Here is a 24852-nt window from a genome sequence, read left to right as displayed (position 1 = left end):
TTTTGGAAACAATGGCATTGCCACTTATTTAGTTAAATCAAGAACCTATTGATTCATCAATATATATTCTCTGTATATTAATAAACAAATCTCCATGTTGTGAAGATCTTCTGATACATCTGCTCACTCTTTCTGTACTAGTGTGGTGGGTGGCCTTACTCTGTCTAGCTTCACCTCTTGCTGATACACTTTCCCAATTGGTTTTGGTATTTCCAGCCCCTCCTCCTGCTCCTGCCAGTATAGCGATCATCGACACTACTTCCCGAGTTATCTTTTAAGAACACCAATAGCATCCTTTACATTCTAGACATCAATGTCCCACGTAGCCTAGACAAAAAGCCACATGTTCTTTACATATTCAGAAAGATACTCTGTGATCCAGCCTCTGCATCTCTCTCTCTAGTTTTACTGAGCCACGCACACTTCTCTGAACATATATTTCTGCTTCTGTGCTGTTTCCCTAGGCTTGGGAAGAAACATTTCTTCTATCAGCCATTTTCCTGCCCTTCTTGACAGCTTGGCAAAGTCACATTTCTGTTTCAAAGTCCATCTCAGCTCAGAGGTCAGATCCTCAGCAATGAGTTCCTCTGACTCCCATAGAAAGAACTTCGTAAGCTCCCATTGTACTACCCCCTCCACCTTGTATTTACATACTCCCGGGACTCATGGTGATGATTTGTTCTGCTCCAAACTTCTCTATTAGACTAGAAGCTTGAGCGATTTTACTTAGCATCTGTATTCAGAAAATAGGAATAACTTCTAGGATAATGGTTTATGTGCAAGAAATTACATACTTGGAATGAGGTTTTATTGTTGTTGTTATTGTTCCTGATATAAAAAGCAAAAGGTATTTACCACTTCACTCAGTTGAATTTCCCCAAGGATCATGTTATCCTTTCTAGGCAGGTGTGGTAAAGACCTAAAATATCTGGTAAGAATTTGGGCTCAAAGACTCATATTAAATAATGAGAAGTAAGGCTCATATTTGAAAAGAAAACGGGTGACCCATTTGTCAGAAATCAGACATGGCATTCATGAGATCCAAAGGCTTATGTATGGGCCACAAATTCTGTTATCTCTTGCCTCTTTCTATTTACGAAATCAAGAACACAAGGCAAGAATAGGATATAAAATAAGCTACATAGTATTTTCACTTCCTTCTTCTTCCAAATAACTGCCATGCTGTTAAGAGAAAATCCTAGAGAAAGAATCATTCTTCTCCATTCAAAATAGTTTATTTTGCTTTTGTACATGTTCATATACATAAACTCAGTTGACATCTTTCAGAACTAAAGAACATTTTACCTCATTACCAGGTAACTCATCATTTAAATAGGAACTAGGACTAAAAAAATCAGGAAATATGGGAAAACGGCTTTTCTCTTTGACTTTTCTTGGCTCACAATGCATGTTTTTACTTTAGGGATGGGTTATTTTTTATTTCAAGTGAATTTTGTTATGTTCTACAATATATCAAACTCAGATATAATCTAAATAAAAGAAATATGTGTTGTCAATATCGTCAGGGAAGGTTAAAGTCATCTAAGGATTCTTGGTGAGTATTTGTCAATACAAATAACAAGGACAGCTATAAATCACATACATTAGTCATTTAGGCTTGTTAACTAATTATTTTTCTTAGATGGAACTACATCATAGATTAAAGACTTATGTGTAGTTATTTATAAGAAAGAAAACTGTTCCCCTCCTTTTTTTTTTTTTAACCTATTTTAGAAACTGGAACTTCTCTGTTTAAACAGGAAACAAAACAAAACAGTAAGTGAAAGAACTTTTCTAAACAACAGAAGCCTTGAGAGCATGACATGTGGCACCGCTGTCCTCCTCCAATAGGGTTTGAATAAAAGACAGAATAGATGAAGCACTGACTATATTAGAATTTCAGGAATATTAATACAGAGAACTGTCTTTAAAGGGCATCTACTGCCTCTTAATTTTCATTACAGTCTTGTGAGTCTTTATTCATATTCTGGGTATTTGGTAAATGCTAAATAATTAATATATCATTAAATCATTCTGTCTTAATTATATTTGATAATTAGGATTAGTTGTGTCAATTTTTTTTTTTTTTGGTTAAATTACAGATTCCTGGGTAACAGGAGTTCTGTGGTATTCACTCTTAAGACTCAGGACACATTCTACAATTGGCCCACACTTAGCAATGATTTCTAGCACTCTGGGAATTCAGGCAGATACCATTCATTTGGCAGAATTTTAGGCATTTTAATTAATTTCAATCTCCTCTCCTTTATTAATAACTCCCAAACTCTTATTAGTAACTCTCCCAAACTAGTCTGATGAGACCCAAGTAAATATTAAACATCATGCATTTCCTTGACAAGCTCCATGTGGTAGACCAAACGTGGGGGGACATCCACATTATGGCAGAGTAATAGAAACAGCAGGTGTGCAGGTCAGACGATGCTGGCTGAGTGGCCTTGGTCAGTTAGCTAACTTCCTTGAGCAGCACTTTCCTCACCCACCAAGTAAGGGGAAAAGAACTGTATACCCTCCATAGGATTCTTGAGAAGAATCAGTTAATACGGTATTGTAAAGCCCTGACTCAACATGGGGGGCCCACTAATAAAGATTGAATAGTGTTTTTCAAATCCAGCCCTGCCACTTTATAGCTGTTGGATATTAGCAAGGTATCCGATCTCTTTGAAGCATAATCTTCTAGTCTGTGAAGTGTGAACAGTAATATATTCTGCACCAAATTATCACAGAAAATAGAATAATGCATATGAAGTGCTTAACACATGGTACCTGACACAGGAAGGTTTTGGAAAATGCTATTCTCATCTGTGCTCTTCTTTTCTTCTGTATTTATATAAATCTTACTCGAAGCAGGGCTGATTAGAGCTTATTAGCATATCCTTCCATAATTAAATGGTGTTTATTTTCCTGTATTTCTAAGTTTCTCGTTAGATTTAAAATAATCAAATACAAAAGCCTTATCTCCTAGTACCTCGTAAGTGTCCAAGAGGCAGAGAATACTCCAAGTTTTTTATTTGAAGGCTAAAGTCAAAGGCAAAATCATACATTTCTAAAACCCTTGTCATACTTCAGTATATGTCACTTGTTGTTTGATGCTTTCTTAGGACCTGTGTACTTTGATTTCTCAAATAAAAATAATATAGTAGTGGGACACCTGGGTGGCTCAGTCAGTTAAGTGTCTGCCTTCAGCCCAGGTCATGATCTCAGGGTCCTGGGATCGAGTCCCACATCAGGCTCCTTGCTCAGCAGGGAGTCTCTTTCTCCCTCTGCCTGTCACTCCCCCTGCTTGTGCTTGCACACTCTTTCTCTCTTTGACAAATAAATAAATAAAATCTTTAAAAAAATAATATAGTGGTCTTTTGAATTATAAATATAGAGCTAGATTTAGATTTAAACTTATTATAAAAGTTGAGTCCCATAGTGTATAAAATAATTATATTTGACTTTTTATATTTTATTCCACTATATACATATTATATATATTTATTCTACTATATATTAATATCCCATTATTTATATTTTATATTCCACTTACCACCATAGCATGTCATACCCTGGGGGAATGGTTGAGGTTACCCTTAGAATCCTAAAAAATGGTAATTCCTATCATATTTTAAGTTAATTTCACAGCCTGATCCCTACAAAAATCAGAGCAAAACTAGAGAATGACAGTGGACAACTACAAATTTAACTACGTGGTAGTTCCCATTCCATCTACTGTGTCAAATGCTGTACCTTTCAGTAAGCAGATTGACATAACATCTCCAGGATAATATAGTTAGCCAGAGTGAAGTGTTCTTTCTTATCCCTGTAAGAAAAGACTATTGGAACATTTCTCATTCACTAGGAATAAAAAGTCATTATTCCTTTTCAGTCATATCTCAGGGCTACAGTGACTGTCCCATGTCCTGTCATAAAATAGTCCAAGTGAATCTGCACCATCCAGATATTTTGTAGCACACTTCATTTGTCAGTTATGTTAATGACATCATGATAATCAGAGAAGGTGAGTGAGAAATGGCCTATAGATGGAGGAATTTTGTAAAACACATGCCTCAGCAGTGGCAGGCAAATCCTATGAAGGTACAGTAGCCCATGATACCAATGAAGTTTTTAGGGGCACAGGGCTTGGAACAGGAAAAGACAAGACCTATAAATAGGGACAAATTACTGGACTTCATATCTCTAAACACGAAGAAAAAAGCACAATATCTCTCAGACATTTGGGTTCTGCAGGCAGCACATTCTGCTCCTACTTATCAGATAATATGAAACACTGTCACTTGTGAGTAGGGCATCTGGAGTGGAAACAGGTATTGTATCCAGTCCAGGCTATGAAGCCAGTGGTTCCACCACTTGTGTGATACAACCAAGTTTACTCTTAAGTATTAGAAGTATTAGTGGTAGATTGAAAAAAATCTGTGCAGAGATAATAGCAGGCCCTCATAAAGGAATCACCCTTAGGGTTCTATTGCAAATCCATGCCATCTGCAGCAGAAAATTATACACCATTTATAGAATGGGTTCTGGCAGAATACTAGACCCCTGCTGGAACAAGAATGCCCAACCATGGGATAATCAACTGACCAAGTGGTATAACTGATCATCATGAACTAGGTTATTAGAAATGGCTCGAGTCAAAAGGCCAGGTGGCACCATCATCAACTTAAGTAAGATTAAAGTGTTATATTGGGCATCAGGCACAAGCATGACCAGAGGGCATAACAGCAGGTGACCTGTACAACCACATTTTCAATCACTGTTGTATAAGTACCTTCGCCCTCAACTTACTCTTATGGCTAAATGACTGAGAAAGAAAAAGACCAAGCTTTGTCAGCTTTGTATGTGGGTGCATTCAAAATAGACGGTTGCAATACCACAGCTTCACTTGGGTATAGCCCTAAAGGAGGACAGTAAGAGAACCTTTCCTGGAAGGCAGAGTGTTGAGTATACCAGGTCATCGATCTTATATGAAAAGAAAAATGGCCCAAAGTAAGAATATATATATGGACTATGAATCAAGTCAAATGGTTTGCTTGATTGACTATGGGTCTGGAGGGAGAGTGGCTGGAAGACCAGGGACAGGGAGGTTTGGAAAAGAAGGATGTAGGTGGATATGTGAGAGTGAATACCAAGTGTCAAGATCTTTGAATCACATCAGATTGTATCCTGCTCTAAAGAGGCACTAAACAATCAGGTAGGTTTGGTCTGCTAATAAACAAGACAAATGCTGAACATTCAATCAGACACCATTCCTTGATGAGACAAACTAGCCTATTGGTGATGTATTATTTATATTGAACCCCTTCTGTTCTGAAAGGTGCACAGTTCATCTTGACTGGGATATACACATGTTCTTCCTTTCCTGCTCTCAGACTTCAGCCTGCAGCTCTGAGGGCTCACAAAGTATGTGAGCCACCATCATGAGATCTTGCAAAACACTGCAAAAGATTAAGTAACTCATTTAATTGCAAAAGAGGTGTGGAATGAATACATGACCAAAGGATCTCCTGATGCTATCATATACCAACCACTGTGAAGCTGTTGACTTGATAGAGCTAAAGGACAGCCTTTTGGAGGAGCAACTGAGGAAACAAGCCAGAGATGATATCCTAAGATGGAGTGCCTTTCCCTAGGGTGCAGTGTATACTCTAAACCAAAGACCATGTCCCCAATAGGTAGAGTACATGGAAACAAGAGATTGAAGTAGGTGTGGTCCTGCTTACCATCACGCCCACTGACCCAGCTGCAGTATGTGTCTTTCTTACTCCTGCAACTCTAGGCTCTGTGGATTTAAAATTCCTAGATCTCAGAGGAGATGTCACTGAACTTGAGTGATCACTGCTGCCTGGTCCTTTCAGGCCTCTTGTGACAAAACACCAGTAGGCAAGGCAAGAATAATTGCCCAGATCATCAGGAAGAGGAGGAGGGAAAACAGGGAAAACCACTAGTGGCACTCAGGTCATCTGCTGGAGGTGTCTCTTGGTACTCTTCCCCAATTTTGATGGTAAGTGGACTGATATGTTTTCTATGACCTGTGAAGGGACAGGACTTTGAGTCATACCACTTGATGAGCTAGATAGATTGGCAGAGGTGCAAGCTGGGGGGGGGGTGAGAAGAATATATAAGTAGGAGGATAGAAAGAATGAGTACCAGTTTCAGCCGTGAGACCAGTTGCAGTTGCACTGGAGGAGGATTTAATTCACACCTCTAACCTTCCTCGTTTCCCCAGGGAATAAGATCAACTTAGATTCTGGAATAGTTATTTCCAAAATATATTACAAGAAGCAAATAGATTTAAATGGGACAAGGGTAGGACCATAGTGGATGGAGCAGTACACCATCCAGGGCTACCTTTCAGGACTATAGCACTCATTCCTCCAGCTGGAGGGAGTGATAGTGGCTGAAGATTCCCTACTGAATCCACCTGTAGTGATTGCCTTTAGCGAAAGAGAAGACCTCACTCAAGGCCACACTCATTTTTGGGCATAGATAGAAATGACTCCTCATGCTAACCCAGTTTCAAAGCTTCTACTGGGATTATCTGAGATATCTGTTGTGACTATATTGTAATTGTAATTCATGTCTTCAAATTATGCATATGAGTGCCATTTCATTATAGTTCTATCAATGTGGATATTATCACCTTCATAATTAAAAATTAGACCCATACAATATTAACTAATTATATATACTTCATAATTATTACATTGATAACTTAAAATTTTCTAATAATAATGTATCAGAAGGAATATATATAATTGCATGTGTATGGTGTATGTGTACACAGACACTGTTATCAGAGAGTGATTTATATGTAAAATATAAAAACACAACAAGCATGCATCATTTGGGTTTCCTGTAAAAATCAAGATTTTTTTTTCACTTCTTCACTATGGGGTTAAAAAAAAAAAGATATAGAATAACATCTTTGGTGTCTTTACCACCAAAATATGTTATGATCAATATTTATGAATCTATCAATTCTTCCATATTGTATGGATTTAGAGTTATCACTTGTCTCAGGATACTTCACATTACTGAAGAATTCATTTCTAATTTCAAAGTCTGCCATATAGCCATATCCTCCTGATTAGTACTGAGCTTATTTCCTACTTGAAGCACATGCTGAACCAGGGACAAGATGAATGACAAGCCTTTATTTGCTGAGAAACCTCTGCCGACATAAAACTGGAATGAGCAAGTCATTAAACTGATACTGCAAACCTTGCAGCCAACCTTTCCACCGGCAGTCATTTTCAAACAGACCTTTTCCCTTAACCTTGTCCACTGGTCTAAAAACTTAAACTTTGAATGGGCACTGTTGTTGAAATATCTGCTTATTAATTCTTTTCTTGGAAATGGGAAAATATACCAGAAGAAAGCTATCATTGTACTCATCCCAATAAATGCCTGCTATTTTTCTTGAGAAAACAAACCAACAGAAGATTTTATAATAACTAACATTTGGTAGCAGTTTAGAGCCTACAAATCTCTTTTACATATATTTATTGCAATAAATCTTCAAGACAGTCACCCACTACATTTTACAACTGAGGAAATGTAGACCTGGAATGGTTAGGCAACACAATCTGTGATTCTGTCCGTACATATCTACATACATATATACAGATGACATACATATAAATATGCATATACATATGATATACACATGTATGTATATGTGTGTACTTATGTATATATACACATGGATATGCACACATATATACATATGTTATATATATACATATATTTTATAGTCTATTGTGGGCTTTTTTAATGAGTTCTTTATTTATTTGAGACAGAGAGAGAGCAAGCATAAATGTGAGGGAGGTGCAGAGAGAGAGAATCTCAAGCAGACTCCCCACTGAGTACCGAGCCCAATGCAGGGCTCAGTCTCATGACCCTGAGATCATGACCTAAGCCAAAATCATGAGTCAGATGCTTAACCGACTAAGCCACCCAGGTACCCCTTCCATTATGTTTTTAAACCTCTATAGGTAAATTAGCAAAGGATATAGAGATGAGATTTAGGTGCATCTCACCTAGCGTATGAATGTTATATGATAAAAGATCAAACTGATTTATGATAAACTCTGAATCCTTCAGGAAAAGTAGTAGTTTGAGTATCGACACTCTAAGTCAACACTCTAGTTTGAGGTAGAAAATAAAAGAGCATAGACTACCATCCTCTTATTTTATCTTCACCGTGGCAAGCAAAAATAACATTCAGTAGATTGAACACATTCATAGCCATATATGCTGACATTATAAACTACCTTGAAAATTCCGGTTCTTGTATCCTATTAGCTACAGTTAATTTCCAAGGTTTATAAGAGAAAATGTTCATGGAAAACTTAGGGGTATAATATCACCACACTGGTAAGATGTTTCAAAAACATTAAATTGACTTTTATTCATTTAGACTCAATGATGGAAAATGAAAGAGAACGTTTGTGGTTTTAATGAGTATCTCAGTTTGTATGAGGAAAACTGTCCAATGACTTACTTTTTAGTTTGGATCCACAAACACGTTAGTCTAGAACATGGAACTGGCTCTTCTAAATTACGTACAGAATTTCAGGAACAATCCCACACTAACTACAATTGAGCATTTAAGTCATAATAACCCTTTTTATATGAGAGATAAAAATTCAACTTAACTGACCACCCATGACTAATAGGAGATTGAGAAGTACTTCCTGTTTGCTTTAGTTACATTCTCTCTTATCTAGTCACTGGTGTGCTATTAAACGGACAAATTCCAACAGATTTTAAGTGCTAAGACTAACTGTACAATTTTTCATTGTTTCACACAATATCACTGAATTTACTATGTAAAAGTCAATGTTGAGTAAGAAACACTATAATTGGTTGCAGCTACAATTACATGCAACACTATAATTGGTTGCAGCTAATATACAATTACAAATATTACTTTGGTCCATTTGGATTTCAAGGCATTCGTCTCACATGGAAAGGGAACAAGTCATAAAAACAGATCAAAAAAGAAAGAAAAAAAAAGCCAACTCATCCCCCCAAAAACAACAGCAAAAAACAAACTTCTGATTTTATGCCTTAGTGTTCATGACCAGACTTAAATACTTTTAAATACTTTTGCTAATTTTAGGAGATATATATATATATATATATATATATATATATATATATATATATAAAGTTATTGGCAATTCAAAGTTGTTTTTGACCAGTAACCTTTCCCAAAAGAGGACAGGGAATTGAAAACAATTCACATTTTCCTAAATGCCTAGCCAATATATTTCCCCTTCTACAGTAGGAAATTCTATTGTGTGTGTGTGTGGTTTTTTTTTACCAATATTGGAGGAGAAAAACAAATAAAATAAAACCAGATTAGAAAGCATTCAATATTAACATGAGACACATAGTCCATATTTACTTCTATGGAAGGCATAATATGGTGTTTTCCCTAAGCAAATCTATACTTAGGGAATATTTATAATGGCATATATTCATTTTGAAATTTAGCTTTTTTGTGCACATTAAAGCATAAAGAATGCAAAAAAAAAAAAAAAAGAGAGAGGAGAATATGAAGAATACATTATTTCTTCCCATGGCAACTTTATTCTATCTTTACCCATTTCTACCTTTAAATTAAAAATATTCCAGACAACATAGGTCCCGATCATCACCACATTCATTTCCAGTTTCCTGGCCTTCCACTACCCTGGCCAACAGTTAAGTATTTTCAATGACCCTCACTGCAGACCACTGCTAGGAAACTGAACACCATCCAGCAGCTGGAAAAAGGAAAACTAACTCAGAGATAATTGATACCTTACATCTATCTTATCTTTCCTGTCTTGTTCCCTATCTCACACACCCTCAACAAAAGAATATTGTTAACTTTTCCACCCAGCTATCAAATAGTTTTCTTAATTTCATTACTACCTGCCCACACTACAGTTTACTAGGTGATACCTTGATACTAAATAGTTCATCAGCAACTGCTATGCCAATCAGATCATAACCTACTGCTCATGTGTTTGCAAATCTGCCTATTGAACCTTCTTGTTCTTATGACACCTAACACATTGACTCTTCTTTTCTTTCTTTATTTCTTTTATTGTGTTAAGTAAGCCACCATACAGTACATCATTAGTTTTTGATGAATTGTTTAATGAAAACTATGGACTCTCGGAAACAAACTGAGGGTTTCAGAGAGGAGAGCGGTGGGGTTATGGGGTAGTCAGGTGATGGATATTGACACATTGAGTCTTGATACTTTCTGGCTAGTCTATGCTCTGAATGGTGGACTTGGAGCTATAGTTCACTTGGAAAAACAACTTCTTAAACCAATGTGCCCTCCCCACCCACCCAAAAAAAAAGTAAATAAATAAACTAAAACAAGCAACAACAATAAAGCTTTTCCTTAGCTATTAGAAGAGAATAATAGATAATGCAAGTAATATAAATCAGGTAAAGTATTTTAATTTCCATTTACAATTCCATAATATGCTTAAGTCTTTTTGATGTATATATACAGTCTTAAGAATGCAGGCTTTCATGCCTCCTGTGTGTGTGTGTGTGTGCGCGCATGTGTGTGTGTGCGTGTGGTATATGTGTGTGAAAGAGAGAAAGAGCGAGGCAAAGAGGCAGCAGTCTGGTACTGTGTATATGGCGTTACAGTGTTACATTTATACTGTTAATATATACTATATACTATGTTGTTACATATATAATATATATATATATACACACATATATATATATATACACATATATATATATATATATATTATAGGACTTCCTATAGTAAAATTGCCATTGATCTTCTTGACCCCTGCCTAGGGGAAACCATGTATATATTTTACATGTTACAGTATACACATCTCAATATTTTTCCCAAAATTATTTTCTGGAGAGCAAAACAAGTCATTAACTGAGTTTAATTTAGTAGATTATGTTTACTTTATTTCCTAAGTCACTAATTGCTAAGGTGGGAATAGCTAACTGTATATAAAAGACTATGTTGAAACTTCATTAGGCCTGTGTAAATACCCATTAACAATGGACACTGACTTGAACGGGTCATTGTGTGTGCTTCAGTGAAGAGCAGATGGTTATGGCTACCAAGAGGAACTCTCTGCCACAAGCCTGTGGACTCAGCCCAGGGCTGAGCAGCTGGCAATGCGGGTCCACAGTGTGCCTCCAAATACATGGTGGCCGTTTATTGTGGAAACTTAAACAGAGAGGGCTATGTTCTGCCCGCTATGGTCAGCCTCACTGCCGAATTTACATTTCTAGCTGGGCCTCTCCACCATCTGTGCATGTGGCCCACACTGCAGCTCCAAGGAGCTGGAGAAGCATGATTTGAAGGTCTGATGGAACAGCCAGGAAAAAAAGCAATCCATCATTTATAAGGGGGGATGTAAGACAGTCACAATCATGTCCTGTCACGCTTTCAGATTTTTATCTTCATTTGCTTTTACTTTCATTCTAATCCTCTGCCAAATACAATGAATTCTGACCAAGAGTGCAGAATTCACCGATAACACTTTACCATCTACCTGGAAGAAAGAATTACCCGGATGCTCCGAAGCTTTCCCTCATGAGGAGGTAAATGATTCTCCTCCTGAGGGGAGCCTTGCTCTGTATGGCCACTTAGACCTAAATGACTTGGGGCCCAGGTGGAAGGCAAGATGCCAAGAACAAGCGGCTACCCTCTGAACTGAGAGCTTGCCAGGAGAAGCGACGTGGATGCTTGTAACTGGTTTACAGAATGGGCGGAACTGCTAGAACTCTAAGACACAACAGTTGCATGTCAGCCTGTGGCCCACCTTCACACGCACTCTAGCAGATCTATTTCCCAATCCTGATAGCAATCTGGGCCAATCCTCTAGTCCTGGGGTCTTAAAGTATTTAAAAAGCCTTACCTTCAGGTACTAAGGACAACAAACAAAAACAGCACACACATACACACACACACACACACACACCCTCACACACTCACACACTCACTCACACACACACACACACACACTCACACAGAGTAAGGCTAAATCAAAACATTAATCTGATGTTCAATTTACAGTTTCTTCCCACCTAAAAGAGTAGGCCTGAGACCAAAAGTGTGGATAAAGCAGTGAGACTGTCTCTTGTTTTTTTTGTTTTTTTTTTTTGTTTTTTTTTTTTCAGTTTCTTAGGTCTCTATTTAGAGATTCTATGAGACTCTCTATTTAGAGCTTCTCTGGGGTCAGACAGGAGCGAACAGTCTTGCTTTCAAAAGTGAAAAGCATCCACAAGCTTCTTTTTTGTGAGGAGCTCTGCGGGTTCTTCAGAGACTCCTGCCCTCACCTCAGGAATCCCGACACTGGACTTCCTGTATGACCTAGTGGGCTGTCGGCACCAGCTCCTCAGTGCAGCTCCCTCCTGGGCAGTGTCTATCTTCTGTTGGGAGCAGCTTCAGCAGGCAAGCCCTCTCAGGCATGATCCTTTCAAAACAACTCCAGATCTGCTAGCTTCAAGCACAACTCCTATCTTTGTTCTTCCCTAAGGTGGGAACAGAGATTCTCCCCACAGCTGCCTTCCCCTTTCTCTTCCTGGCATCCTTGTGGACAGCTCCAGGCAATTTCCAGGTTGCATAATTTTTCCAATTTCCATTTTTACAAGCAATTCCCAGTAAAATACACACACACACACACACACACACACAATCTGTTCAAGAGGTTTTCCTGATGTTTCCACAACTTGACTTGTGTGGAAGGGAAAACACCATGATCATCTCTAATCCTATGAACTCAAGAACTTCAGAGAATTCTCCATTCCTATGAGCAATTGCAGGGGATTGCCACTGGCTGTGTTTGGTCAGTGCTAACAAGTCCTAGGAGAAACAATTTCACACCTCCTTTTAGAAATATGGGATTGCTTATCCAGCATTTTCCTCAGCATTATGGCCATAGCTGGTTAACCAGAATTCTCTTGTGTGGGGTCATACTGTTATTACTAAAGAGACGGCGCACAGTCTTGAAAGCATGGCTCACATTAGAGACCGATGTTAGAAGTTCTTTTTGTCCTACTTATCCCTTACTGTTCCAGCAGAATAGAATACACACTAACACTGAAAGCACAGTAAATGTAGGGAAAAGAAATAGTCCACTGGAGAAACTGGCACTCTTAAAAGAGTGTTAACTGTCCCTTTTAATTCCTAGATAATTCTTTTAGTTCCTTTACTCATCTGAGACTGTTCTATGGTTGCTGCTTTTGTTTCAATCAAGAAAAAAAAAAAAAAAAAGGGAGGGTCATTGTCATGAGGAATACTGTGAAAGTCTGAGAGTCTTCAAATAGTTGGTTAGGGATGCACAAATATAAGGCATTCACAGACATATTTTAAGTGATAGAAGCCAAGGAAAGGCTTTATTTCATACTTTTAAGTTATTTTCTATTAAAAGGTAAAGTGCAGGAGTGCCTGGGTGGCTCAGTGGATTAAGCCACTGCCTTCTGCTCAGGTCATGATCTCAAGGTCCTGAGATAGAGCCCCGGCTCTCTGCTCAGCAGGGAACCTGTTTCCTCCTGACTCTCTGCCTACTTGTGATATCTCTTTCTCTGTCAAATAAATAAATGAAATCTTAAAAAAAAAAAAAATAAAATGTAAAGTGCCATAAGAATAGTGAGTCACGGCAAGAGGTAGGAAATTTGTCTTGAAAAGTTGTAATTAAAATAATCAATATGTGGTATGAAAGCTTTCATAGAAGACACTAACATTTTAAAGTATCTAGGTCTATCTAAACAAGTTTTCCATAATTATTTTTAAGAAATGGATATTATTTTTTTAATTTTTTTATTTTTTAATAAACATGTATTTTTTGCAACATGGGGGCTTAAGGGGGTAGGGGAAAAATGAATATTCTTGACTTTCTTTAGTGTTATAACATTTCAGAGAAGCTGACCAATTTGTGGGGTTTTTTTTTGTTTGTTTGTTTTGTTTTGTTTTTCTTTCTCTTTTCTTTTTTTCTAGCAGGATATTTTGGTTTTGGAGATAATACGTGATACATCTAATATACAGTTATGATAGGTTTTCTTAAATGATTTATTTATTTATTTACTTGTGGGGTGGGGAGGGGCAGAAGGAGAGAATCTCAAACAGATTCCCCCACCATATTAAACTTCTGAAAGACTACAGGACAAAATATAATAAAAAGTTCATAGATTATATGCTGGTTAATTGAATGTAATAATAATAATAAATAAATAAATAAGTAAATAATAAGGAAAAAGACAAATTATCAGAATCTATTTTAAAAAAATAGAAAAATGTGTTTATTTTCAAGTAATTGTTCCTGGTATTTTTATGCCAATATCCATGATTCAAGACTATATATATATATATATATATATATACACACACACACACACACACACACACACACACACACACATCTCTCTCTGTATTCTAAGTTTACCTGAAATACTAGAAGAAACACAGGCCACAAAAAAATGTGAGAAGGTAATAATTTAGTGGCTGTTATCTTGACAACCAGAAGTACATACTGTTCATGATGACTCTAGCTCACTGGATGGCGATACATACCCAGTTTTCTAGAAAGAATATCACATCAACATGCATGTGTACACCTTAATAAACTAAATAATTAAATAATTAATATTTTTAAGATTAAATAATTAAGTAATTTCCAATTGACGTTGAGAGATAGGGAAAGCAATATGGATTTCACAAGTGGACCAATCATAGAGAGATTAACCTGTGCCAAGGCATAGTTCCCCTCAACTTACCAGGCTTAGGGACAATGAGCTGTGCACTGGTCTGGACATTTCCAGCTTCATTTTCAGCTACACATTGATAAAAGCCTTCATCTGACTTCACTACTCCAAGGATTCGTAAGTTGCTTCCTCCCTATAGAGAAGAAAAAAGCAGGTCCAATATTTTAAACAGCAAAAAAAAAAAAAAAAAAAAAGACAAAAAAAAACCCCAAAACCCTCATAAAAGACAAAATGAACATAAATTTTGATAAAAGTTCACAGAAGAAGTAAGAAAGAAAGCCATAAGAGTTCTCAGTCTCACAGATATGTCCTATGTCACTTGGGAAACGTCACAGATTCCCAATACCCTGCTGAATTCATGTGCATACATTTAACCTAGTTCTGCAATGAAAACTATACTCATAAAAATACACATCATCCTCAATATCTAAATGAGCAGCAACAGAAAGCTCTTTGATTAAATAGGCAAGAATCAAAAGTTAGCATCAAAAGAAATGTCATTCTTTCACTTATTATTGAAGGAAAATTGGGTTTAGCAGCTGTTGGGGAAAAAAAAAGAAACTGATTTTTGCAGCTTCTAAAAGACAAAAAAAATCTAGGTTGGATATTTTCTGGAAGTGTTTACTGAGAAAAAAAATCTGAAAATCCTTTTAAAATTGTAATTGCTTTGACATGTACCCTTTTGGGATTTGGAGTGACGGTATGGTGGATATTTTACACCATGTCATTCTTGTTATAGGACCAAAATGCTTTACCTTCAGCAATCCATAAATTAAACATAGCAATATTAACTCCTGTTTCATATAAATTGAGCAACCATCTTTTTCTAAGGATGGATGATAAAATAATCTGGAGATAGCATTTAATTATACTGACTCAGTTTTTCTTCAATATTAGTGTAAGAATTAGTTCAGTAAGTGAAACGTGTTAAATCACTTCCCCTAAAGTCATTAAGAGATAAATATTACCTCATGGGGAATTCTTAATTGTTTTTAGTGTCTTGTAGTCAATTCTCTGCTGAAGTAAAATTCTGAGATAAAGCTGACTAACTTCTAATTAACAATCCTCCTATAAGTTACTATTTGTGTTAAATGTTACTGTGTGACAGACAATGGCTCTCAGATTTCTGGAGCTATTGGGGAAATATTTTTAAGCACAACTTCATGTGAACAGGGCTCATATTGTACATTTTCTTTTCACCTTAAGAAAAGAACATTTAAATAGGTTGGGTGTAATGAGTCATTCTGGGAGAAAGATTATTCAAAGTGTAGAAAAAATAAATGTTGTATTTTATCATGTGTCCTTAAGGGCACTCAACAATTTCCTTTATATGCAAGTAGCATATATTCTAGGCGGACACAACACATTTCAAGTTGCCCCACGGCAGGTCATTTTTAATTCAGTGGTAGCAGAAATAGCATTGCACTTAAAGGAACTAATGGATTGGCGTGGCATTGAAAAGTTTCATTTTTTCCCTTTCTTACATTCTTCCCAACCAATTAAAAAAAAGTAACTAAAAGTGAAAATACAGTGGTGATCAAAGTAATAAAGATATATTTTAGGGATGTAGTCCTTAAGAACCCTGGAAGTATGACTAGACGCATGCATGGGGAGGTTATGGAAGTTCCTGAAAGTCAACTGATCAAGCCTCAGAGACATGGATCCACCAATGAGAGCCAGGGCAAGGTTAAGGACAGCACATGCCTGGACTGGCAGGGCACCTATAGTCTACTCCCCTTCTGCCAGAGGACCTCGTTTAGACACTCTTCTTTGACAGCTTATGTCTGGGTCTCAAGCATAAGGAAAGTGAACCTAAATCCTCCTTTTTAGCTATAAAGTTCTTTGATATTTAGAAAGTGCTTTTCATATCTCTCATATATTTGTTTCCTTGAATTTGGAACTTCCAATGCTAACCTACACCTAATGGAGAGTTTTCAGCATATTTTTAAATGAGCAGAGTTCTGCTGGTAAAAGCAAAACAAATGATAGTAATGATAGGTGCTGAGTTCTCACTGTGTACAAGGAAAATAACTTAGTGAATATAACATACCATTACCCCCGTGATCTCCCACAGGGCAGAGAGTACACTAGAACTTAGAGAAACTACAAGAACTATTATGCTTAGCTTTAGTTTTTTTCCAATGTTCACAAGTTCAATGCCATGTGAACTCTGGGTCTCCATGGCTTCCTAACCCCGCCACTACCTCTTGTCACAGTCACTGTCACCACATTCTTTTCTACTGCTCAAATAGGATCAGCTGTCCTATCTGTAAGAGTGGCAGAGAAAACTTGTCTATATTACAAAAGTAAAAGTACCATAATCATAGTGGCACATCTTGCTGAACATGTTATAATCGGTAAAAGTCAAAGAAGTAAGAGATTGTTGGCTTCATATAGTCTAAAACTAGATTCTAAACTCAGTTCTTCCAAGAATTAGCAATGAGGATACTTGGAAAGATAGTCTCTTAGATCTTCTGTTCTTTTCATTGTGTTTGTTCAAAAAAACCTTGTGTGTAAAACAAGGGGTCTAGGCTGATTGATCACTCTTTTCAGCTAAAAAATTGTTCAGTCTAAAAAATCATTTGCTTTACTGGAACAATTTTCTTAAAACACCATAAAAATTCCCAACAAGAACCTTTTTGCCAGGAAAGAAAAGCAACTGAAAATAGAGTAAACAATGAGTGGGACTATAAAGCTAATACAAATAAAAAAAAAAAAGATAATTACCACTATCTGAAAATAATCACTAGGAAGGACCACATCTCCATTCTTCATCCAATTCACAGTGGGCACAGGCTTTCCAGAGACTGAACATTCAAATTCAATATCCATGCTTTCATAGGCATACAGGTTGGAAGGGTGATTTAAAAACCATGGCGGAACTGCAAAGACAGAAAGCAAAAGTGAGTGGGTGGGAAAGTGAAACTGCATGCTAAGGTCTTTGCCCAGTTAGAAACACTGTACGGGGAGAAAGAATACTTGTAATTCAATAATTCCCTGAAACCATTAGTTTATTATACAGGAGCCATGATAGATCACCTCTCCCTCCTCCCAAACACAGTTAAATAGTTGTAGTTAGTGCTGTTTTGCCTCAGGAAAGAAAAAGAGAACAGTTTTGTAAAAAAAAAGTAACATCTAATAAACATTCTTAATACCCAGTGTTTGTATCCAATAGACTTACATAAAGGATACTGAACAGCACATAAAACTATGGAAGCTATGCTAATAAAGTAAATAAAGTGAAGATGATAATTCTGAGACAACCCAGACTATAACATAAGAAAGCCTAGTGTCTCTGTAATTCTTGAATTTCATTGGGATTTAGTTAATGTGATGGACTCAGTCCCTGTTGAAACTGGCTATGATGATGGGCACGAACAATGACTATCATCTTTACTGTAAATGCATTCATATTGTCTTAGCAATTATCTATTGTGGTGCATTACTATACTGCTTTATTATTTTCTCAGCATGATAGGTGATATACTAATTTAATTTAATGTCTTAATTGCCATAATACTCGTTACTTTGTGATGGAAATTTGTAATTGAGAGAAAATTACAATTAAAATATAACACACCTTTGCTAATGAATCTCTTAGGCTTGGTCCTTCAAAACCCTGCCTAGGAGAGGGAAATTAAAAAAAAAATATATATATATATATATATTTTTCATTCTCTTCCACTGGGAATCTTTTTTTTTTTTTAAAGATTTTATTTATTTATTTGACAGAGATCACAAGTAGGCAGAGAGGCAGGCAGAGAGAGGAGGAAGCAAGCAGGCTCCATGCTGAGCAGAGAGCCTGATTTGAGGCTCCATCTCAGGACCCTGGGATCATGACCTGAGCTGAAGGCAGAGGCTTTAACCCACTGAGCCACCCAGGTGCCCCTCTTTCACTGGGAATCTTAAAGTGATGTCAGATTTTAATATTCATGTTGCCTTAGACCCAGGTTAAATTCATAGTGAAATAGCTGCCTTGAACTTGTTTCCAGGTAGGACATGGACATGCATTTTTAATAACCATTTTAAAAGTCAGATTGCTTTTTTTTTATGTCATTGCTGTTGCTATGTTCATTTGTTGTTATGCTCATTTGGGTTAATATGGTATTATGTAATATAATATATCAGGGGTAGTCTCTGACCACCCCTGACTTCGAAGTCAACTTGTAAACATTGATGAATGTTCTAGAAAAATGGCAGAACCAGTGGAAAATCCCTAATTTTTTCTACTGAAGAGCATAGAAATCTTAATCTCTCTCTTTCTTCCTCTCCCTTTTCCTCATTCTTTCACTTCATCCTCCCTATATTATTTTCCTGATTTTTAATTAAATATTTAGGACCTCCAGTAAAAAAGAACTGTAAAATTATTTGATCTTTCACATGGGCAAATTTATTTATATGACTCAGCTGGGATACATTAATATTCACAGATCAAACACATAAAAAAATGTCAGAGAGCTTTTCTAAAGAGAACATGTCCCCATTGTATATAGAGTTGAAATTATTTATAATTGATAATATTAGTAAGAGACTATCTTTTATTCCTTAACCAAATTCAATGACAACTAACTAAACTAATTAAACGGCAACTAACCAAACTAATAACTAACTAAAAGGCGACTAACTAAAAGGCAACAGAAATAGTTCTTGAATGCCTCTGAGCAAATACCTTAGTTGTCTGATTCTGTTCCTGATTTTATTATAGATTTTGATCAAGTATTTGTTTACTAGAAAACACCCAATATTTATTGGGAGCTGACCTTGTATAATTGATTGTTTTAAGCCCTATTTATTTATTTAAAGATTTTATTTGTCTGGAGAGAGAAGAGAGCACAAGTGGGGTGAGTGGCAGGTAGAGGGAGAAGCAGACTCCCCACTGAGCAGGGAGCCCAATGCTGGACTGGATCCCTGGGATTCTTTTTTTTTTAAAGATTTTATTTATTTATTTGAGAGAGAGACAGTGAGAGAGAGCATGAGCAAGGAGAAAGTCAGAGGGAGAAGCAGACTCCCCGTGGAGCTGGGAGCCCGATGCGGGACTCGATCCCGGGACTCCGGGATCATGACCTGAGCCAAAGGCAGTTGTCCAACCAACTGAGCCACCCAGGGGTCCCTGGATCCCTGGGATTCTAACCAGAGTCAAAGGCAGATGCCTCACTGACTGAGCCACCCAACTGTCCCATACTTTTTATATTTATTGTATTCATCATGATTCTCCGAGACTCTGTGGTTTCCATTTACAAAGAGGCTGGGGTACAAGGAATTGAAGTAATGTTCTCCAAATCATACAACCTGTATTTGTGGAGCCAGACAGGCTGACTCCTCTGCCTACATTCTGAACTATTTTATAAAAATTGCCTCTTTTGCAACTTGAAAATTCAGGTGGAAGAATAACTCATTAACATTCTTGAAGCCTCAAAGATAATGGAGGTAAATAATTAGAGCTATTAAAAATGTAACACCATATTGTCTATTCCTCTTCTCCCTTTAAGATCTTCTCCAGGGTAGAAGCTGCTCCCCACTGAGTGTGGAGCCCAAAGTGGGGCTTGATCCCAGGACCCCAAGATCATGACCCAAGCCAAAATCAAGAGTTGGACTTAACTGACTGAGCCACCTAGGCACCCCTTGGAACCATTTTTCCAGCAGCATTTGCTAACTTCATGTCTCTGTGTCAATTTTGGTAATTCTTGCAAATATTTTGTATTTTTTTATTATTGTATTTATTGTGGTGGTCTGTGATCAGTGATCTCTGATTTAATTTGTAATTGTTTTGTAGCACTGCAAACCACACACATATATGATGGCAAAAGTAACAGGTAAATGTTGTTTGTGTTCTGACTGTTCCATAGACCACTCCTCTGTCTCTCCTTCTCTTCAGGTCTCCCTATTCCTTGAGACACAATAATATTGAAAGTAGTCCATTTAATAACCCTATAATGACCTTCAAGTGTTCATGTGAAAGGAAGAGTCATTCATGTCTCTCTCTTTAAATCAATAGCTAGAAGTGATCAAGCTTAGTTGAGGAAGGCAGGCTGAAAGCTGACATAGCCTTAAAGTCTTCTGCCAAACAACCAAGTTGTGAATTCAAATGAAGTGTTCTTGAAGGAAATTAAAAATGCTCCTCTAGTAAACACACAAATGATAAGAAATGGATAATGTCTCATCACTGATATGGAGAAAGTTTTAGTGGTATGGGTAGAAGATCGAAACAGCCACAACATTTCCTTAAATCAAAGTCTAATTCAGAGCAAGGCCCTAAATCTCTTCTATTCTATAAAGGCTGAGAGGTAATGAAGCTGCAGAAGAAAACTCTGAAGCTAGCAGAGGTTGGTTCATGTGGTTTAAGGAAAGAAGCCATTTCCACGACATAAAAGTGCAAGGTGAAGCAGCAAGTGGTGGTATACAGAAGCTACAGCAAGTTCTCCAGAACACCTAGCTAAGGTCATCAATGAAGGTCTCTACATTAAACAACATATTTTCAGTACAGACAAAACTGCCTTGTATTAGAAGAAGATGTTACCTAGGACTTTCATAGCTATAGAGGAGAAGTCAGTGCCTGGCTTCAGAGCTTCAATGCCTAACTGTCTTGTTAGGCGGTGATGCAGCTGATGCAACTTGTAGTTGAAGCTAGGGCTCATGAGCCACTCCAAAACTCCTCCAACCCTTAAGAATTATTCTCATTCTGCTGCCTGTGGTCTATAAAGGGAACAACAGTCTGAATGATAGCACACCTGTTTGAAATATGGCTTACTGAATATTTTAAGCCAACTGTTGGGAAAATGATTCCTTTCAAAATATTACTGCTCTTACGGACATTGGGGAGGGTATGTGCTATGGTGAGTGCTGTGAAATGTGCAAACCTGGTGGTTTACAGACCTGTAACCCTGGGGCTAATAATACATTATATGTTAATTCAAAAGGGGGGGACATGTATGTATAGCCACATTTATGTTGTCATGTGTGGAGAGATGGTTAAATTAACATAGTTTTAAAAAATTAAAAAATATATATTACTGCTCTTTTACAATTTACCTGATCACCCAAGAGCTCTGATGGTGATGTACAGAGAGATTCGTGTTGTTTTCCTGCCTTCTAATATAATATCCATTCTGCAGCCCATGGATCAATGAGTAATTTTGACTTTCAAGTCTTATGATTTAAGAAATACCTTTTATAAGGCTATAACTACCATAGATCATGCCTGCTCCAAAGGATCTGGGCAAAGTCAATTGAAAATCTTTTGGAAAGGATTCCTCAGTCTAGATGCCATTAAGAACATTTGTGAATCGTGGGGAAAAGTCAAAATACCAACACTAACAGGAGTGTAGAAGAAGTTTATTTCAGTCCTCCTGGATGACCTGGAGAGAGCTCAGAACCTCAGTGGAGGAAATAACTGCAGATGTGGTAGAAATAACAAAAGAACTAGAATTAGAAGTGGAGCCTGAAGATGGGACTGAACTGCTGCCAATTTCATGAAAACATTTGAACAGAAGTTGCTTCTTATGGATGTGCGAAAAAAGTGGTTTCTTGAGATGGATTCTACTCTTGGTAAAGATGCTATGAAGATTATTGAAATGACAATAAAAGATTTTGAGTATTATATAAAACTAGTTGATAAAGTAGCCTCAGGGTTTGAGAGGATTCACTCCAATTGTGAAAGAAGTTTACTCCAGGCTAAATGCTATCAAATAACATCACATGCTACAGAGAAGCCATTCATGGAAGGAAGAATCAGTTGTTGTGGCAAACTTCAATGATGTCTTCTTTGAGAAATTACCACCCTAGCCTTCAGCAACCATCACCCTGAGCAGTCAACAGCCATCAGCACTGAAGCAAGACCCTCCACCAACAAAAAGATTACAACTCACTGAAAGTTCAGGTGATGCTTAGCACTTTTTAGCAATAAAATATTTTAAAATTAAGGTATGTGATACATTTTTTAGACTTAATGCTAGTGTACATTTAATAAACTACAGTATAATGGAAACACAATTTTATACACAATGGGAAACCAAAAGTTTCATTTGACTCACTTTATGTATTTTTATTTTTTAAAGATTTTATTCATTATTTGACCGAAAGAGACCCAGAGAGAGAGGGAACACTAACAGGGTGAGTGGGAGAGGGAGAAGCAGGCTTCCCGCTGAGCAGGGAGCCTGATGCGGGGCTCAATCCCAGGATCTGGGATCAAGGCCTGAGCCAAAGGCAGACGCTTAATGAAGCAGCCACCCAGGCACTCCTCTGACTCACTTTATTGCCATATTCAGTTTATTATGGGATCTGGGAAAAAATATATACATACACACAGATGCATATATATATGTATATATAAATATACACATATACATACACATACATATATATACATATATATCACACATGTGTGAGAGAGAGAGGTATGCCTATTTATTGATATGTATCCGAGGGGGGTGTGTGTGTGTACATAGTATCTATCTATTTAGAGAGCAGGGGTGGGGGGAAGAGTAGAACTGAACTAAGAACAGTTAGGAGTTGAAAGGAAGAGAAAAGAATACCAAATCTATACTGAAGAAGAGCAAAGAAAAGTGAAATTCCAGGAGCCCTCACGATGGAGCCAGATTGCCTGGGCTTAAGTCCCAGACATTCCACTCACTGCAAATAGCTTCAGTGACTGTCCCCATCTATAATCTAGAGATAAAAATTGAAGACAATGAATGGCAGGTCATATTTATTTTATTTTATTTTAATTTTTTTAAGATTATTTATTTATTTTTGACAGAGAGAGATAGACTGCGAGAGAGGGAACACAAGCAGGGGAAGTGGGAGAGGGAAAAGTAGGCTTCCCGCAGGGCTCCATCCCAGGATCTAGGATCATGACCTGAGCCAAAGGCAGAGGCTTAACAACTGAGCCACCCAGGTGCCCCAGACAGGTCATGTTTAAATGTACTGCGCATCACTGTATGTTAAGGAAAAACAATGAATAGAAAAGTGTATCTGAGTATACTGCCCACAACAAACTAATTATTGTGTATGTGTATAGAAATATACATATAAATATACACATAAATATGTAAATATATATGGGTGTGTGTGATTCTCCAATTTGACTTATCCTTTTGTATTCTCAATGTTCAAAATAGTGTGTTTTACACAGAAAAATTTCTTAAATACAAACAACTAAAGTTAAATGATGGCTATTTTCTAATAGTTTGGGGTAGATTCATTCTAATTGCTCAACTTGAGAAATCTTCTTCCTGTTTATTACCTCTCAATGGATCTAAATAAACCAAAGCTGATTATAGTGAATTATCAAAACATTCAGTTTTATCAATTAATAACATATAGTGATTTCTGGGGCTCCTAGCTGGCTCAGTTGGTACAGTGTGCAACTCTTGATCTTGGGGTTCTGAGTCTAAGCCCCAGGCACTGGGTGCAGAGGTTACTTAAAGAAAAGGAAAGAAAAGAATAAAATAAAATAAAATAAAATAATAGTGACTTCTGATTAGTTAAGGGGATAATTTGGCTTAAATATGCAATTATAATTATAAAACAGTGAGTAGCAAGGGTGCTTCAATAATTTTTTCCACTTCCAAACATATATGTGAACCATAATCTAAATTTTGTGATTTTCTTTTATTCCTTAGGCTCTCAGCATTACATTGGATACCTTGTCTTCCCTAGCTGTGTTCATACCTTCATTTCTCTATCAGGTTTCCAGCTTTCACACTAAGCCAGACAGTAAGTAAAGAAGAAAAAGTAGCTTCTCACTTGAATGGGGAAGTTGAAGCATGAGACTATACCACACATCAGAAATGGGTCTACATCTCATGTTTTCTGAAAATATACTGCTTAAGTGGGGCAGTGTTATAGTCATGAGTAATTTTTGTGCTACAGATAAGGGATAATGATTTCTCTTCATATTTCAATGGCTCCCACAGTGCTTCATACTCAGCATACGCTCTGCAAAGACTTTCTTGATGGTGATGCTTATATGAACTCAATAAAATGCACATTTTTACATTTTCTGTGGCAATATTAATATAAGATGAGGAAGAGGAGTTTGGACAATGTCATGGAAACCACATTACTAACAACATGCTA

The 24852-nt window shown here is 37.0% G+C and overlaps 1 protein-coding gene across 3 annotated transcripts in view; it reads right to left on the bottom strand.

Annotated features, from left to right (window-relative positions):
• DCC (DCC netrin 1 receptor) overlaps positions 1 to 24852 on the bottom strand; it is a 1143668-nt gene that overhangs the window by 426662 nt on the left and 692154 nt on the right. For all 3 annotated transcript variants that reach the window (XM_045065635.1, XM_045065634.1, XM_045065636.1), the window contains exons 6-7: positions 17503 to 17657; positions 14788 to 14908 (exon numbers count right to left, since the gene is read on the bottom strand). In XM_045065635.1, coding sequence (XP_044921570.1) covers positions 14788 to 14908; positions 17503 to 17657 — 276 coding nt within the window. The remainder of the gene's footprint in view (positions 1 to 14787; positions 14909 to 17502; positions 17658 to 24852) is intronic.

Source organism: Mustela putorius, unplaced genomic scaffold (genome assembly GCF_011764305.1).
Source record: "Mustela putorius furo isolate JIRA1106 unplaced genomic scaffold, ASM1176430v1.1 tig00003858_pilon_pilon_pilon, whole genome shotgun sequence".
Lineage (NCBI taxonomy): Eukaryota > Metazoa > Chordata > Mammalia > Carnivora > Mustelidae > Mustela > Mustela putorius.
This window is presented reverse-complemented; position numbering and strand designations above follow the sequence as displayed.